Source organism: Cheilinus undulatus, linkage group 13 (assembly GCF_018320785.1).
Source record: "Cheilinus undulatus linkage group 13, ASM1832078v1, whole genome shotgun sequence".
Lineage (NCBI taxonomy): Eukaryota > Metazoa > Chordata > Actinopteri > Labriformes > Labridae > Cheilinus > Cheilinus undulatus.
Genome location: NC_054877.1, coordinates 7,280,300 through 7,299,990, shown reverse-complemented (window position 1 = coordinate 7,299,990; position 19,691 = coordinate 7,280,300). Strand labels below are relative to the sequence as shown.

General features: G+C 39.6%; 1 protein-coding gene across 3 annotated transcripts in view; it reads left to right on the top strand.

Annotated features, from left to right (window-relative positions):
- Nucleotides 1-19,691, top strand: part of LOC121520462 (partitioning defective 3 homolog) — a 443,160-nt gene that overhangs the window by 295,390 nt on the left and 128,079 nt on the right. For 2 of the 3 annotated variants that reach the window (XM_041803924.1, XM_041803922.1), the window contains 2 exons: nt 2,627-2,671; nt 17,484-17,714. In XM_041803924.1, the coding sequence (XP_041659858.1) occupies nt 2,627-2,671; nt 17,484-17,714 (276 nt within the window). The remainder of the gene's footprint in view (nt 1-2,626; nt 2,672-17,483; nt 17,715-19,691) is intronic. The other variant, XM_041803923.1, reaches the window with a different exon arrangement.

The window sequence follows — 19,691 nt, the reverse complement described above, 5'->3', positions numbered from 1 at the left end:
CAATACTGAATCCTTTTTAATAGTTATCCATTCATTAATTACATAAGTGTTCCCCTGCTGTAAAGTGAAGTGTCATAGTTACTCCATATTTAATTATTACCTGCTTATTGATAATTTTATGACAGCATTACACCATGGAAGTATCTTCAGTATTTTGAATATTTTGGACAAAGGGGACAAGAACAACATAGCCAAATTTAAACTATAGGTCTTGTGCTGTTTTAGTTAGTTCAATGAGGCTTTACCCACAGCCTGTGTGTAATACTGCACACCTCTACCCAGTTTGTCATCAAACTGTGAGCATATCAGAGAGCTGTAAAGGTTAACAGCATTCTATTTTGATATTGGACCACAGAGTTAGACTTAAGGCTTGTAGGATAGTGGTAGAGTCAACACATCCAAAGGCAGACATTTAGTCAGCTATGTTCCATTTTAACACTATACACATGGAACTAGGTGGCCTAATAAAGGGTTTTAATTTTTGGTAACATAAAAGAACTTTATTGTGTCTTTGCTCAGTCAGTAATGCAGTAATGTAAGAATTTACTGAAAGGGATTTTTCACATTGGGTGTGATTGTTTTACACTCTACCCAGGCACGTTTGCTCCCTGTTTCCTCTCCCACGCTGTCCCATATTCTGTACCTGAGCACTTCTGTGTATCTACACAGTCTGACACAGTAGGTCGCAGTATAAATGTCATTGTCATTAAAATCCATCAAGGAGAAAATACAAAGATGCAGCCATGTCAATCACTCGGGTGGACATTTGTTTATGCACTGTGTAGACAATCAAGTCCACCTTTTAACTCCATATTATTTCTAAGATGTCCCAACGACTATTTTCCCACTTCCACATCTACTGTGCAGCTTAGAGCAGGGGTTTCCAAACTTTTTCCACTGAGAGCCACATACAGAAATTAATAATGATGGTGGGTCTGCTTTCATATACCTCAGCGCAAGATTATTTAAAGGTAGTAAACAAGTCCACTATATATTAAGATATGTTAATTTGATATGCTAAAATGACTATTTAAAGGCTGACAAAGCTGTCGTTGGATTACTATTTGCTGCTGTGGTCCATCAGGGGATTAAAAATTAAGATATCATTATTTTGGTTGCCAATATGTTTACCAATCACATGGTTCTCTCAATTTAATCACAAAAAGGGCACATAGATAAATCTTTCCTTGTCAAAATGTTTGTTTACAGGATTAGCATAGTAAAACAGCATAGTGCTGAAACGCCACACAGCTACGAGCCGCACTCGGTCCCTATGTCATATTTTGAACTCCCGTGGCCTAAAGGGTAAAATGGGTCCCGGCTGCTGTTTTTGCAAAGACAGGCAACATTTAGAATTGACTTTACAGCTTTTCATGCTGACAAGTACCCTGCACCCAGGTCTGGTTAAATGATCATCTCCAGATGTGCCTGAGGCCACATCTTCATGCAGACTTGGGCCCAGTTCCCAAGTATAATATGTTAGTGCTCACAGTGGCTGGATTGATTTGGACTTTGGGGTCAAATGTACTCAGATCTGAACCCAGATCCCTAATGTAAATTAAAGCTCCCCCCTACTGTTAATTACCTAGGAACTATTCCAATTTGATGTAGGTTAACTAGCAGATATTAACTTTTTCGTTTCCTGGTAACTATGCCAATTTTAGCACTACTTTGTAAAGTATTTACGACCCCGTCTTTAAGTTCTTCAATCTATGTTATGAATTTGATAAATTTGCTGCAAAACAACCAAAATTCTTACCAAGTATACCAGTATCATTCTTTTGTCTGTGATGTAAATCTTTACCTTTTGTTTCTGCACTGCAGAGAAGGTGTGTACTCTTATCGCAACAGCTTATGCTTTGGGTATTTTTTCTCTTCTGGGGCTTCTGTTTTGTCTTTTAAATTCTACAAATATTTTGATGGATAGTAGGAGCCTTCAAGATAACCCAGGATGACAAAATTTCCACACTGAGTCTTAAAATCCTCATATGACTCATCAAGAAACCTTCAGATACAGAAACACTGGGTTTACTGAAAGAAGGGATCTAAGCATTTAAAGCTTATCTACATATATTTCTTTAAAGTCATAAACTTGGCACACCTCAGATACTTCAAACAAACCTGATTTCATGTAACCTTGAGCACACATCCCCGCACGCCCCCATGTCTCCGACATGTTCCTTATATTTTAATGTATTCCACCTACTTCCTGTCTGTATGAAAACAGACTCTGCATCTCTCTCCAAAGTCAAGAACTTCACTCTGTTGATTCACCTTGAAATGGCTTCGAACAGTCGCTGATTGCTTTGGCTGCAACAGACTCTCTGCTCGCACTCTCTATAATCATATCTAATCTTCCCGACCAGATTGCTGCTGTGTGCCGTGTTGATATCACAACAAGTCTGATTGCTATCCTCAAGCCCTCTTTTCATTTCCCTCTCTCTCTCTCTGTCTCCCCTCCACCTCCACCTCCTTGTCTCGCATGGCGTCCGATCCTAATTGAGATGAAGCAGTTTGCGATGTTTGCAGCGCTACCTGGATGTTGCATGTGGAATGTCATGAGCACTAACTTGAACCCCCAAATGTTTGTGCCCCCTCCCTTCTTTCCTCCCCCTTCCTTGAACAGTAGCCGACGAGATTAACCTCACTCCTCGGCCTGAGACCAACACAGGTAAGGACCGGTGCTCTGAAGGTAGAATGGGAAATGTTCCTTTGCCACCATCACCATCATTTTTCCTCTCTAGGTGCACATCTAAGGCCTGGGACTGAGAGGTAGAAGTGGTGTTTGAATCTGAGGTTCAATTAAAAGGCCCTTAGGGATCTCATTACCCAGAAAGTATTTCTGTTTTATAGTTCTACAACTTTATAACTCAGTAAAATATATTTCTCCTCAGCACTTACTCAATCTGTGCAACAGAGGACCATGTCAGATTAAGAAAATTCCTACTTTAATGATCTTTTTGCAGTGTTAAGCAGCTATCAGTGAATTTTAACACCTCCTGTGAATGATATGAAGTGAAGGCACACTAAGAAAAGGGGAAAATTATGCCTTATGAGCTGCTGAAAGTCTATTTAATTGTAATAATCTTTTTAATAAGTGAAGCACTGCTCTGCCAGTAACCCAAAGTGTAAGAAGGAATTGTAAAGTATCACTAATCATAATTTCTCACTATATGGAAAAGATAGTCAAAGTAAAAGTGTACCTTTTTGTCTGAGATAAAGAGTTATTGCTCACTTGACAGTATGGCATGATTATGATGATTTACTGAAACTACTGCTCAAGAAATTCTCTTTAATTTACCAAGTCAACATGTAAACAAAGAGGAGCCAGATGTCTTTAAAGCTAAAGGATTTAAAGTAAATCATTAATGGAATACATCAGAAAAAAGGCTTATCATTAGAAAATTGTGATGAATGTCTTTGGGTCTTATCAGGCCTAACCAGAACACATAACTGGTTGACTCATCACACTCCAGTAGGAGTAAAACAGCATGTCCTAACTGCAACATTAGCCACACATTAGCAGAATCATTGCAATGATTTCACAGTGTAGCCTACAGCCCATCAGCAACGCATTGCGACTTAGTGCATCCTTATTTCCAAACATGGTACAAGGAACAAGGAAAAAGGGGGATGACAAGGATTCAGGAGTGTCAAACATTTAAACATGTTTTACAAAGGGTAGTTTTCTTCTGCTTATCTGGGGTCAGGTTTTGGTGGCAGCATCCTAAGCAAGTGAACCCAGACATCTCTCCCCAGCAACATTTTTCCAGCTCCTCCTGGGGGATTCCAAGGCGTTCCCAGGCCAGAAGGGATATATAACCCCTCCAGCAAGTTCTGGGTCTATCCCGGGGTCTCAGTCCAGTTTGACGTGCCTGGAAGAGCTCCACAGGGAGGTGACTAGGAGGCGTTCTGATCAGATGCCGTCACCACTTCAGCTGACCCATTTTGACACGAAGGTGCAGCGGCTCTACTTTGATATCCCTCAGGATGCCCGAGCTCCTCACCCTATCTCCAAGGCAAGGCCTTAGGGCACTGTCGCATTAGGCCCAGTTGTTTTGAACCACACTGTGGTTGATGATTTCCGCCCTTTATTGAGGAAAAATGAGAACAAACTGCCACGCTGTGGAAAAAAGTTTAGTTTTTGCGATGATGTCATAAAGCTGATACAACGCTCTGTCCCGTATCTGAGCGTGGTTGCATTCACATCTCATCTGAACCGTGCCAGAGTCCACTTGAATCACGCCGGAGACCACCTCCCCAAGTGGGCCCGGGCCCGGTGCCCAGGCGCGGTTCGTTTGCATTCACACTACCCAAACGAACCGGACTTTGGGCTCAAGTGCACTCGGATCTGGGACTGGGCCCCTAATGTGAAAGCCACCTTAGAGATAGGGTGATAACCTTAACCCCTTTCTTAACATGCAGACTTGTATATTTTTGTTCAAACTATTACAATAAATGTTAGGAGTAAGTGTCCAGTTTGTTAGTTTAAAAGTTTGGAGAACAGCGTTAATATTTAACTTGTTTGTCCTCAGGATTTTGAACCAGTTACAGCGCAGTTTATTTGATAGAATCTGCTTAAGATGCTGGACACAAAACCTGACCATCTTATAGGCAGTGTAGTTGTTTTCCAAGTTTGTTAGATCAACATCAATGGAAACCTCTCTGTCCCAGGCCCTTCATATCATCTCAGCCCTGTTTTTTCAGCCATATTCTCTTTATTTACTCTTGTTTTACTACAGTTAATCAGATGGTTTACTTAATTGATGACACACAATGAAACTGAAGGGTAACACATGGAGTTGAAGAGTTCTGGCAGAATTCAAGGAGGCTTTCTGTCAAGATTAATAAATAAAACACAACCTGTCTGTGCAGCTTTGCAGGAAGAATCGATCCTTACAAGCACAGGGCATGACACCGATTGTACAGGAACAACAATGGTAGACATTAAATTGCTCGTATTGATCTTCAAATATAAATTCAGTGGTTTACTTTCCCAGGTTTGTTCGCCACTCTTCTGTTAATGCATCTGGAAGTGTTCCCTGTGTTTGCTGGTTTGCTCACTCTTTGACAGGACAAATTTGTCAGTCTGCAGATTGAAGTCTCACAGTCCTCGCCACAGTTGGAGGTCACCGCTGAACACGGTTGCGAAAGCAGTCGGGTGACTACAGATTTGATTTTCCCCCCTTTGCCTCCGATGCAGCTGTAGCGCTAATTGTTTTGTGTGCGTGAGGAGAGCGAGAGCAGAAAATGCACCCCGTCCTTGGTTAAGGCGGCGAGCTGACAGCGAGTCATCCGTCATTGTCATGTCTCGTGTATTTACACTGTCGCCTCGACTGAATAGAAGGCCGGCCGCTGATGTCAGTGACTTGGACAGAAAGGACAGATGGAGCTGAAGAGAGACATGTAGAGAAGGAGAAAGAGAGCGAGGAGAAGCTCAGAAAGTTTGTGCTCTTTAGAGGAACTTTCAGGTGGAGCTGTGAACTCTCACTCAACAACAAGGAGTGAAGTCACAAACAAGAGAAGTGGGTACATAAATTCTTTAGAGGAGTCCCTTAACTCTGCTGAAACCTTTGTCTGTTTTTGGAGCCAGGAAATGGAGAGGATTTTTGTGTTTTGTTGACACTGGTGATCTTATGTGCTTCATATTTAATAAGTCCTCACTGCAGAAGTAAAAGAATCAAAAATTTTTTCAGGTGGTAATAAAGCAAAATTTAAAAATAAGCATGTCAGATCCCACATGGGCACTCAAAGGCGGTTTTACCATTTGGCAAAGGGAAGCAGTTGCCTGGGGCCTCTAGCTTATGTAAAGGTTTCCAAAGGTGAGATACACATCAACTTTTTAGGATGAGTAAGCAAAATGTAAATAAGATGCCCATTAAACAACTTAAAAGTAGAGTTTAATTGTCCGAAAAACTTATGGGAATGATTCATTGACCCCTATTGTCCTCATTAAGGACTTTATGGTAAGATGTATCTATACAGCAATATAAAATAGTGGATTTCTGTTCAGTAAAATAGCATGAATTTATTCAAAACCCATGATTTCTGTTGCATTTCCTCTATAGCACCACCTCAAATGCTGTGCTTGAACACTGCCGGAAGCCGGTTTTACTCAGATTTACTGAGCTTGGTGTGTTGTTGAAAAATCCACCAAAAACCCAATAAGACAATGTCTCGAATTCCAACAGGAAATCCACCATGTAGAATAAAGTTGCCAAAGTAGGAGTATTTTAGGACACTTCCAGGTGTTATACTTGTATAAACTAGTTTAACATTGGGTCTAACCCCAGCTAAAAGGGAAATAGCCAGACACTGACATCAGATAGAGATAGTTTGATACAGGGACATCTTTACTTTGCACTTATCTCCAAAAACTTTCTCTTGTGAATTTTGGGGATTTTCTTTTTCAGTATTCAGTGAGATATTTTCAGACTCAGCTGCATGGAGATGCAGGGGTTAGCGATGGAGCCTCAGAGCAAGAACATTTCTGGGTCGCATCCCAGTCAGAGCCTTTCCATGCAGAGTTAACATGTTCACCCCATGCATGCATTTCTCTCTGGGTACTCTAGCTTCCTCTCATCACTAAAGACATGCTTGTTAGGTTAACTGGTGACTCTAAATTTTCAGTGTCAGTGTGAGTGTGCCTGGTTGTCTGTCTCTATATTGTGATTGACTGACAACCAGTCCAGAGTGTACCCCGCCTCAGCTGGAATAGGCTCCAGCCCCCCACAACCTCAACAGGATAAAAGGTAAAGAAAATGGATGGATGGATTCTGAAACTCTTCTGCACAGTTGATGGTTCACCTAAAGTCGCCTGTGCCATCTTCAAGAACCCGATTGGTTTTGGACCACTGCAATAGTATATTGCCATCTTTTTAAAATGAAAACACGGTCAGTTTTTGTCCAGTTAAAGACTGTTGACATCATGTTTGCTCAGCTAAAATTGGACTGACTGAAACCATGCTCATTTAAATTTATCAAAGTTGGACTAACACACTTAAATAATTTTGTTGGGGACTGACCTGTGCAAGCATGTTTACACCTCAGTTTGTCCTGAATTGCACAACCAGTTTCCAAGCTTGGATTACTAGAGGTTCATCCATCCATTGCCCACACCTCGTATGCCATTTAATCAAACATAGAACACAGACTAGACCTTTAAACAGGTTGTCATAAAAAATGGAAACCAGAAAAGAAAGCCTTTGTAAACATCGTGTATTAGGAAACTAAAAGATTAAGTCCACGTTTTCCTTATAAGCCTGCTGTATGACGCTGTCAGAAAGAGCACCTTTAGCTGTCTCTGGCTGTGTGACAGACTTGATTTGAAAGAATTTAATGGATATCAATATAATTTTACTTTGAAAATAATTTGTTGATTTTTATTACTTTGCATTGGCGACATTGGTTTTCACCATTCATACTAATAAAGCATTTTTAAACCTTTGAACCAATCAGACACACCTACAGTGTGTCCATTAAGATGAGCATGTCTTTGGTCTTTTGAGGGAACATAACCTACACAAATAAGTGTCAAACACGCAGACTCCACACAGAAAAGCCCTTTCTAACTGGGATGCAACCCAGAAACTTTCTTGCTGTGAGACGACAGTGCTAAACATTGCACCACTGTGCAGCCCTGTCCTGGAAGTCAAATAGCATAAATGTTAAGCATAGCGGAAGTCATGTTACAATATCCCTTCTATTATCAACATAAACACAAGCATTACTGTGCGTTGCATAAGTACCAAAAAGACAGATCATGCACAGCTTAAAAGCTGGCCATGATTTCACCATTCAACGTACAACCAGGTTGGTGTTAGTTCAATGGGAAGATGGTTCTGTTGTAACAAGCTGCAATGGGTTTGAAGTGGAGTTGGACAAGCGTCCACTATCAAATCAATTCTACCTTGGTGTTTGGTTACTTCATTTTAATGTCTGTGATGAGCCGTAACCATGGCTTGATGTTACTGTTTCTAAAATGTCAGAATGAGTTCTGCAGCCTGTCAGTAAAGGTAGTGGTGTTTCTATAGCTTAATTTCTCTGAATAACACATGAAAACCATTGGCATTCACTTCATTATGTTTGTAAAAGAAAGAGAAACCAAAGAGCATTTGATTTCGTGATGTCTCATCAACTTAGAAGGAGAAACCATCAATGGTTTCATCACTGATGGAGATTTTGTGGCCATTACAGGATACCCATGATTACACAGTGATTCAGGCAGGTAGTGGTATCTTCTACAGAATATTCCCTCCAGTTACAAGAAAGTTGAAACTAGTTTTATCATCCTTTTAGAGCTTTCACAGCTCAGCAATTAAAGTCTTGAAAAATGTGCAAGTAATGTGCAAGTGCTCGTTCTGGTGATAATTAAGTCGCCTTCATTGCAAATCAAAGACTGTTCTTTAATTAACCACCATTGTTTTATCTGAATGAGAGTGATCAGCCTTTATAATAAAACTTTGAAACGATCCCATTACACTGGCAGATTTTTATGGTAGAGATACTGATTGTAATTATTCCTCAGGGGGATGTTTAGCACAAAAAGAAAAGGAGGAATTTTTCCAGTTTGGGTTGTAATCCATTCAGCTTCTCTCATGTTGGGGGCTAATAGATTTCCCCCTGTGTTTTTAAGTGTCTGAGGTTTATTTTCACTTTGAGGTCCCCTGGTGTTGCTTTACCAGCTCACTCTACCGACCTCCACTCTCCAGTAAGTCGAAGTGATCCATGGTCCATTTACGGAAGCCAAAACAAAACCACTGCGCTGGAACTAAACACCGTGACAACCATGAGAGGCAGATATAGTCGCTCCTGTCTCCTGAGTTGTGATTGGCTGAGACATTTATTGACACAGGGTGCTGCCACATGTTTGACACTGACACTCCAGTGATAGTGGACAATGATCGACTGTTAGCAGCGTCCCGAAAGTCTCTGTCCAAAGTTTTTTGATGCAGAATAAATCATCATGTATGATGAAGCTCAGTGAGAAGTGTTGAGCCAGTGATCCCTCTAAAGTTTACAGTAAGTCTGGGAATCATTTTTTTGGAAGTAGGAGCATTTAGTTCATCTGTGAGAGGCTCAGGGGCCTTTGTGTTATAGATTACTTTCCTTTTTATCTAGGTGAGTAATGGCTCTTTGCAATGAGCTAGAGCAGCAGCTGTTAATTGCTGAACTTCCAACTTTTTGTATGTAACAGCTTGCTGCTTTGTCATTTGTGATTGTAATTTAAGCTTTTGGGGATTTTACACAGTCTTTTTGACAAGAGAAGTGATTTAACTTTTATATATAACAAATGAACTTGTTCCCTCATAAATCACTCTCAGCATCTTAAAAGCTTCCGTTTTATTGTTTATTTCATTATTTGATGTTTCTAGACAGGATGATGGATGAACATAAAACTTGCAGATGTGTAGATATTACTCAGAAAACAGTTAAAAAGTTGAACTTTTTTACCTTGGTTTCCATCATGGCAGTACATTTTCAACAAACAAATACAGCCTGGGATTTAAAACTTGAATATGCCTCTCAGCAAATGTTATGACCACTGGCAACCCCTTATGTTACCCTCTTATGTTAAGGAGTTGAACTCCCCAGAACAGAAAGAGTACATTGGAGGGACATATAATACAACCAGTAGCTGAACACCAGATAGGCCACTTCATCTAGTCGGGCACAGAAATGTCTCTCTTTTTTTAATTCATCTAATTCCTTTTTTTCTTATTTACTTACTCTTATTTATTTATGTTCCCTTGATCTGAAATCATGTATTACCAGCATTGACATGACCTTTAGTTTCAGACACCTGCCAGTGTTACTGTGAGATAGTTGTGTTTTGTTCTAATTTGGATGCACTTTGCCTGCATGTCCATAGAAAATATTTCTCATGATGTTAAGAACGAAAAAAATTCTAATAAAATATATTGGAAAAAAATCTCAAATTTAAATTCAGCATTATGATCCAACAGGGGAGAAAAGTGGTTAAAAGTCTTCTAATTCCCACCAGTCTGGTCTGTGTCTATGTTTTCCTGCATAGTCTGAGTCGCATAGCAGCTGTTTGCCGTACTCAATCACTGGGATGAATTTCCAAAAGGTTTTCTGCAGTGCACTTGAATTCTATAAAGCAGTCTTTAACTGGTGGGTCGGGACCCAAAGGTGGGGCATGGAGCTGTTCCCATTGGGTCGGGCCTAGAATGGGAAAGATGACATCATCTTTAAATGCAGAGGACAGAATGTTCATGAAGCTGGGGAGGTCGGGAGCTTCCCCCACCATTTGTTTTTTCAAGTGGTAGGCCACAGTTGGCAACTTTTGGAAAAACTGTTGGAGCTGGCGGGTAATTTCAGGCATTGGCACAAAATCTTATCTGCATCTTTTCTTGAAAAAAAAGCTGGTTTTCTCAAGAAAATGAGGGAATTCCTCAAGAAATGGCCAAAGAGTCCATTCAGTCTTGGAAAATACATCCATGTGGTTGAATTGTTATCACTATCGTCAGTTGAGATCCACTGCTTCAAAGGACTTGAAGATACAACATAGGTATTAAAAGTGCTTTTTTGGGCGCGTAAACGGTGGTTAGGTCATGCCCCATGTATGTAAGCAGCCAGGGCTCAGGTCTGGCCTGTGTCTCCTTTCACCTGTATTTACTCCCATGTCCTCATACCTGTTCCCCACTCCACTGCCCTCTCTAGATAAAGGCATATGAATCCCAAAATAAATCTTTGAATTTGTGGCCTATACACCTTAATTAACACCAGTGAGGACCAGGGCACCGATCTTGGAGTGGAGACCTTACTAAATCTGAATAACTCTTGCTTTCTCTCTCTTTCTATTACCTGAAATCACAAATTATGCCACTTTTGCATCCCTGACACTTCACCAAACTTGTAGCGAATATTGGCCTTGATAGAGAATGTGATCATTTCTTTTGGTTTCACAGAGTTCTTTTGTGAGATGGTCTCAATAGAGCCCCACTGGAGTTTTTAAGCACATAGCACTTAAAGCTGTATCAAATTTAGTTGGCATGTGTGGATTGTCAAGATCTACAAAAAAAGCCTGTTGGACCTGCGCCCCAAAGCCAACAGGCATAAAGCTATTTTGAATGAATAAGAAAAAAAATGTTTTTGGACTGTCCAGAGTCCCTTCTATGATTTATATTGTAATTTAAATGAATGCCAGGTTATTTAGAGTTAATTTAAATCAGAATACAATTGATTTTTGTAATCCGCCTGTTGATTAACTGTCCCACCACTCACTTTTCTTTACTTTTTGGGAGTTTATGATGTTACTTTTGTTGACTCACCCCCCCCCCCATTTTGACCAATCACTTAGCCTTAAGTGGTCTTTTTCAGAGTCTGTGTGGAGATGACAGAAATATAGACTGTGATTCTCTTTTCTGTGGAGTGAATCCTGCTGCATCCACGTGAGTCTGCTGTCAGCGCCTAATCTGACCTCTCCTGTTCCAGCTGCTACATGATAGCTCTGTGTTTGTTATTGTAAGCCTTTCACTGGTAGGATCATGTTTATCTGCAGATGACACTGATGCAGATTATTCAGAGCCGACTGACTGGTTGCCAGATATGAAATAATCCATTTAGCTGTTTGACACTGTTAGCTGTGTTTCCGGACCTGATTATGCATAATTTTTTTTTTTCCTCAAAAATGGACACAAAGATGAAAGTGCTGCTTCATTTGCTTCATAGACTTCATGCCTAGGTAGTCCTAATTAAAAAAAGCTGCATTTTACTGTTAAAATCGTCACTGTTATTGTTTGAAAGTCTTTAAATGAAGAGAAAAATAAGTTTTTTTCTTGTTTAGTTGCTAAATGCCATTTGTCAGATCTCCAACCCAGTGTAAACTCTCCTTTTTTTTCTGAGGCTGCCGCTGAAGTGTGACTGCAGTGGATGGTGGCGGGTAAAGCCTTTAAATAAAGTGGGTGTGCAGCGTGAAAAGCCTATCAGCCGGGCTCTCAGTGAGACGTTAAGGGAACAGGACAGACTGATGAGAATGAATGGGAGACCGCCAGCCCACTCGCCTGTTCACTCTGCATGTATTCAATTTTCCTTTTCTATTTTTTTTCTCTGTCTTTACTCTTTTTTTTCGGTCAGTCAGACTGTAAACATAAAACCTGGCATTGTTTTTCAGCTTCTAATCCAGACTCTATTTAATTCCACAGCCCTGGCAGGTCATTTGAATAAATTTCAATATATTTCACCCTAATCGACTGTATGAAGATTTTACTTCTGTTCCAAGGCAGCCAAGTCCAATATGCTTAGAATAATAATTGAAATCACAAAAAGCAGACTGTACAGTAAATGCAGTGGGACTGAAATAGTCTCCCTGCCACTCAGAGCCCCAAATGAAGACAATAATTATCTAACTTGATCACAATTATGTCTGAGTCACTCTTATTTGTAAACCCTAATAAAGTGGATCCTGCATAAAATCTTTAAGTAGTAGAGCAGGACTACGTATGAAGTAGATGCAGCTGTATTGTGCTGTAAAAAATCAATTGACACATCAAAACTGGCACCAAATTAATTTTTGCGTAATATAGGCTGATGTGAATTGAAACCATAAATGCAAGAGCTAAACTTTGTGTGCATTCATCACCTGGGACTAGAGTTTTTAAAAATAAGAGGCATGCAAAGAAACACTGAGAAATGACGTGGCATAACTCCTTTAAACTTCCAAAATTGTCCTGGTGAGCTGCGTGTGATGTAGGACATTAATCCCTGCATTGCCAGCAGCTACTGTGAGCACAGCAAACCTCTGCTGGCCTACGCTGCTGTTCACCCTCTCCTGCTTTCTTGGTTCACACATGCCGCAGGAGGTGAATTGGTTGTAGCTTGTTAGCTAAACTGTTAACATTAGCAGTGTTAGCTCCTATCGTTGGTCATGTATAACTGTGTGGCGTACTAATGTACAGTATAGATCATCCCATCCCATGGGTAAGAGGAAGAATGGCAAGTCATATAGTACTGTGCAGAACTTTTAGGCATGTTTAAGCCAAAAATTGAGGCTGCATTAAGGCGTGTAATGACAAGTAAGCTGCCTGGGGGTCACCATCAGGTGGGAAGGAGGATCAACAAACCCACCAGGGGCATGGGAAAGTAATCTGTTAAAATATAACAATGTCCACACCTTTAGAGCTTAGTAGGAGCCGATATGATGAGTCAGCATTAGTGGTGGGAGTAACGATACTACAGTATCATTATATCAATATTTACAAAGTACTCTTTTAGTATCGATCTCTCTAGCAGAGAATTGATACCAACTGAGTACTATGAAACACGTCTCATCACCACTTCTTCGCCTCCATGCCTCCCTGCCTCCCTGCCTCTCTGTTCTCTAGACTGTTTTGGCTTTACTGCTCGTCCATGTCATGTGAATTTGGAGACCAATCAAACATGCCTCCCCCCCATAAAACCCTACATGCCTAAAACTCATGCTTAGGATTGTTTGTATTAGGATTGTCAAGCAATTAACGTTAAGGCAATTGTATTAATATACAGTAATTTCTTTTTTCCAGTATATTGTATGTTTAATGATAACCCACCAACACACAACTATTTTGACAAGATTCAGTTTGATTATGAAGCTTTTCTGATGGAAGAAAAAGTCATCAGTAAATGACTCAGTATGTAATTTAACTCCTTTTATCCATGCAAGGTGAGGGAATCTTTCACAAAATCTTGTTCCATTCTGTTTATTTTAGGGCCATTAAACCATTTTTATTGTTAAAATCACATATAATCTGGGCATTAGTTCGCTCATTTGGTTAAGCAGGGGCCCATGTATACAGAGGCTAGACTCTAAGATGATAATCATGATTAAACTCCTCTTTGTTGTGTTTTAAAATGTCACTATTTTGCATCTAAAACTGTTTTTGTTAGTTTGGAGTTTTGTACAGCCTTAACCTAAGGGTAACTGACTTCCTGTTTGGATTCAGAGCTGCTTTTATTTTGAAAGAAAATATGGAACTTCAGGCAGACCAAAGTATGATATAAACTTAACCATGGGGGGGGGGGGACAAGTTATGGATTGAAAAGGAAATAAGGGATTGGGTAAAAGGTAAACATATCACAACTTGTCTGCTGAGCTGTCTGAGATTTTTAAGGTGAAATGAGACATTAAGGAGAAGAGACTGACTTATTTTGCATCACTGTGGCTGCAGGTTGACATTGCAGTGGTTTAAGTGTGTTAAAAGGGAAAATGAAGTATGTGATTAATGCAATTAAAATAAAAATGTTGCACCAATTATTGGCTGTAACTGCACTGAGATTAGTGCAGTATGTATGAGGGCTGTAGCCCTACTGTGCAAATGAAAGTGAAGTACTTCAGTGACATTTTAAATCATGCATACACCACCATAAGAACACAGAACACCAGCAGAACACCAGCTAACCAACTGAAGGGTCATTTCCGAACCAGCAGTAAAAATAACAACTCCACTGGCTGTTTTGCCATTTTGTTAATACTTTTGTTTTGACAACATAAACCACTCAGAAAATGTTTACCATGCTCATGCTCATTATTTAACTTTCAGTATTAGATATAGGACCTCCGCCACACTATCTAGTGTTGACTATCCCTAGTCAACACTAGATAGTCACTAGATACACTAGAACCCTAGATATCCCTACCCCTAGCTATTCCTCTTTCTTTGCGGTATATTTTACCTTTTCTTTACACTTCCTTCCTTCTCTTCAGCCTTTGTGTAGCCCTTCTCCTCCACTATCTCCCTCTCTTACATCCACTCTCTTCCCTCATATAGCACCTCGTGTTAATCTGTCAGGCCTTGTGTACTTTGCAGCCCTTCTGCTACACTAACTCTGCAGTGACACCACCCAGGGGATTAGGACTCTTCCATTTACCTCTTCACCTTATCTTCATACATTTATTTGCCACTGAACACATTCTCTGCCATATGGGAACAAAAAATTAAGCCCGCTCCACTGTACAAATGTACGTCGTTTAATTAAACTGTCATGTTTCTCTTCCTCTGCTGATGGTTATTTCCATTCAACAACACAGCTTGTAGTAAAATTTGGTGTCGGTTGGGAATAATTCTGTAGGCACACTCACAATCGATCATCTTCATTCTGAGTGAACTAAACAGCATCAAGGTTAAATAAGGTGTTGTTGTCAGGTTGGCTTTATTGTTGTCTGAGGCTAGACCAGGTGTTGGCAAACACTGAGTAGAAATGCTGCATTAAAGCCATTAAAGCATTCGTCTGTAGCAGACTCAGGATATTTGAGGAGCAGGAGCAAAAATAATTAAAGCACACCTGTATGCTGCAGGCACGAGTGCACACAAGTTGACTTATATTTTCTGTAGAATAGTTAGAAATCCAGGTTAGAATAAACATTTGCATTATAACATACCTACTGCACCTTTCTATTTAAACAGACAAGGAATTATGAAATTCAGCCATTTATTTAACAAAAATACACAAGTGAGGATGTCAGAGAAATTGAACTTTATTCAGAGGAGCTTAGTCAGAATGTAGGGTAGGCAGAGTGCTAGAGACACAGCACATTTTTACTTTGTATTTAAAGATATCTGTGACCTTGCTTGAGTTAGCTGGGATTTTCCTCTCACTGAAAGCAGCATAACATTGAAGAGCCTGTTCTCACCATATCTATTCCTGAGCCTGGTCTTTATTGGCTTCAGTTTGTCAACTGGGAGGGGGCACTTTATCACATTTAGTCTTCTGGAAGGATTACCAGAGGGGGCTTTATCATGTTTTGTCAAGTGAAGGGACATCCAAGAGGGGACCTTATCAAGTTTCGTCTAGCAAAACTACACCCTAGAGGACACTTTATCACATTTTGTCAACCTGAGGGCCACCCCAGAGGGCACTTTATCAAGTTTCATCCACCAAAACTACATCCTAGAGGGTACTTTATCACATTTTGTCAATTTGAGAGCCATCCGAGATTGGAACTTTATCAAGTTTCATCCACCAAAACTACACCTTAGAGGGCACTTTGTCAACCTGAGAGCCATCTTAGAGGGCAATCATCATGTTTTGTCAATCTGAGAGCCATCCTAGATGGGACCTTATCAAGTACCGTCCACTGAAATAGCTCCCTAGAGGGCACTTAATCACGTTTTGTCTTCTGTGAGTGCACCCTGGAGGCAACTTGGTCTGGTTTTGTCTCCTAAATGGCACTATGGAGGGTACTTTATCATTTTGTCCCCAGAAAATGAACCCCATAGGGCATTTTGAGGTTTTGTCCACCAAAGGGCTCCCTAGTGGGACTTTATCATGTTTAGTCCACTGAACGGCATCCTGGAGAGCACTTAATCATTTTTAGCCCACTGAGCAGCATCCTAGATAGCACTTCATCATGTTTAGTCCACTGAACGGCATCCTAGATAGCACTTTATCATTATTAGTCCACTGAACGGTATCCTGGAGAGCACTTTATCATGTTAAGTCCACTGAACAGCATCCTAGACAGTATGTTATCATGTATTGTACATATGAAGAGCACCCTAGGGGGCACTTCATTCTTTTTGCCCACTGTTATGGTACCTAGAAGGGCACTTTATGATGGTTTGCACAGTGGAAGGGCACCCAAGATGGTACTATTTCATGGTTTGCACCCTAGAAGGCATCCTAGAATGCACTTAATCAAGTCTTTCTTTCTTTCTTTCTTTCTTTCTTTCTTTCTTTCTTTCTTTCTTCTTTCAGAATGGTATATCCACTTTTTGTAATCACTTTAGCATTGCACAAGGACAAAGAGAAAAACAAGAAAACCAGAGTAAAATAATGCTGGAATCAGCAGCCTGGGTAAAGTTTATTTATTCCCATATTTGCGTTACTGCTGTCAGACTTTCTCTGAGTTCCTGCAGACGTTCTCTGTCAGAGTCATGATGAGGAGTGACTAAATTGCAGAGCAGTGAAGCCTCTTCTTAGACAGCTTAAGTTTGTGGTCATTTGGTTTCGGCACATAGTGGATTGTTGTGATTGTGTGTCACCTTGGGTAGTTTTTATGCTGAAAAGTTTCTGTCATCCTTTCTATCATCCTCCTAAACATCATTTTGTTAAATAACCCATAAAATCTTTACTCTCCTGCTCTACATCATCCTTTCTCCTTGAGAATGTTTTATAGGTGTTCGTCACATCCAAGGTTAATGTGGACATATTGATTGTGGACACATTTTATTATTTATCACTGCATTACAAATATAAGGTAGAGGTTTTTATGGCTATGCAGAATAGATAAATAGATTTCATTAGGATAGAAGCTGACATGATATGTTACTTTGCTGTTTCTAAGAAATACAACTTTTCTTACACATCTGTAGTTCCTGTTTTAGATTAAATATACGTAGCATAGAAGTGGATTAAAGCTTATTATAGACCCTGTATTAGAAAAGCCAAAGATGCAGATTTGAATAGAGTCCCCCTTGTAGAAATGGTAATTTGGTCCAATGTGTTGAGTCATTTGGCTTCCCTCCTCTGTCTCCTCCCTTCAGGTTCTTCCACTAAAGATGTCGGACCATCGCTCGGCCTAAAGAAGTCCAGCTCTCTGGAGAGCCTCCAGACAGCGGTCGCAGAGGTGACCCTCAATGGGGACCTCCCTTTCCACAGGCCACGCCCCCGCATTATTCGGGGACGGGGCTGCAACGAAAGCTTTAGAGCAGCCATCGACAAATCGTACGACCGGCCAGCTGCTACAGAGGAGGAGGATGAGGGCATGGAGACACGTAAGAACTTCTATCACTGATAAAGCAAACACAAAAAACTCGTCTTCATCAATAATGAAGGTTTGATCCCACAGCGTCCAATGACAGAAACTGCTGGAGAACATCTGAGATTGCACAGGGATGACTTTGATGACATGGCTTTATTAATCACTGAGATGTTACATTAACACAGAGATGAAATCAATCAATAACCAGCATTGATTTTGAAGCTTAATTGGGATGTTGCTTCCAAAGTCATGCATGTGAGTGAGAGGGGCTCAATATCTCACAGCTGAGTTTATAACTGCTTGTGGCAATGGCTTATAGCTGTCTCTAGATTGAACTAATCCATGTTTTATTAATTTGTTTAATGCTCAACTGAGAGTCGAACAACTCAGAAAATAAAATGTGATAAAATGAAATAAAATAAAATAAAATAGAATAGAATAAATCACTTTATATTCTAGAGTCTAAACCAAAGGAAACCAAACATTTTTAAAGGAAGTAAAAAAGGGTCCAAGGGCCAAACCGTGTGTTGTCGTAGTGTCCAAAATAGCCAACCGAAGCGTTTATTTTTGTTTACAGTTTTGTTTTCCTTTTTTTTTTTATCTTTATTCCTATTTTCTGAAAATTGTGGATAGGAGCAATGCTTAAAAAATGATGAAAGACTAGTATCTGTGGTTCCATCACTCATTGTACTGTAAGAAAAGGCAATACCACTGTTCACTATGAACAACTTGAACAACTCTTCAAGTTGATTTTGGCAATTTTCTAATATTTTTTAGACTATATCAGTCATTGCCAAAAAAAACCGAAAAAACACTCATTTGCAATGATATGTTAGTTTAGCAATAATGCTAATTATGATAAACCTCTGATTTAGAGTTTTGTTTTTATATTAAGAAAGGAAGAAATTAGTGTTGAATATTTATGTAGCAACTTATTTTACTATACATACTTTTATTTAATTGACATTATTTTTATAAATTTGTTTTCACATTGACATTAAAAAGGCTTTTTTGCAACAAATGTTCTTAAGAATGCTAAATTATATTGAAATTATTTTTTCTTAAAAATATATGACAACTTAACAGCAATATTTGTCATATATTTTTAAGAAAAAATAATTTTATCTTTTAGGGTGTATGAACATCCTTTACTCAGCACCTGTACAGGGTAACACAAGGAGAAGAAATAAGATAACGTTCATTTAAGATTAGATAGCAAATGAAGCACTAGATTCATCCTTTTAGCTCTTTATTCAATTATAATTAAATTATCCAATTGGTTTTCCATTTTGTTGGTTACTTAAAAAAAAAAAAAAAAACAACCTGCCTGTTTTTTAATTTTCTGATTTTTTAAAAAAATTCTTAATTGATTATTGCAACAATGAATAATATGGATTTATCCAACCTTTAGTCAAACAAGCGATGTTACAGACACACTGGTTCTTGTTCAAAACATATGTTTAGTGAAATTATCCCTAAAATTACATGATAAAGTCAAATAGAACAGCCCATCCATCCATCCATCCATTATCTACACCACTTTAAGGGCTGGAGGGGGGCTGCAGGGGGCTGGAGCCAATCATAGCTGTCACTGGGCAAGAGACGGGATACACCCTGGACTGGTCAGCAGTCAATCACAGGGTTGACATACAGAGGCAGATAAGCAGACTCTTGCACAGTCATGAGCGATTTAGCACAACCAATTAAACTAATGTGGACCAACCAGAGAAGAGCCCAGACATGCACAGGGAGAACATGCAAACTCCAAACAGAAATGCCCACTCTGATTGGTTAGTTTCTTCTTTACACCTCTGAGACACAGACAGTCATATACAGTTTGTCTCTGCTCTCTTTTCTTATTTTCTCTAATTTAATATTATTACAAAAATGGGTCAGAATTACAAACAAGACAGCAGAATGGAGATAACTTTGATCTTACACACTATAAAAGAGTTTGATTCTTTGGACCATGTCTAAAAAAGAGGGCTTA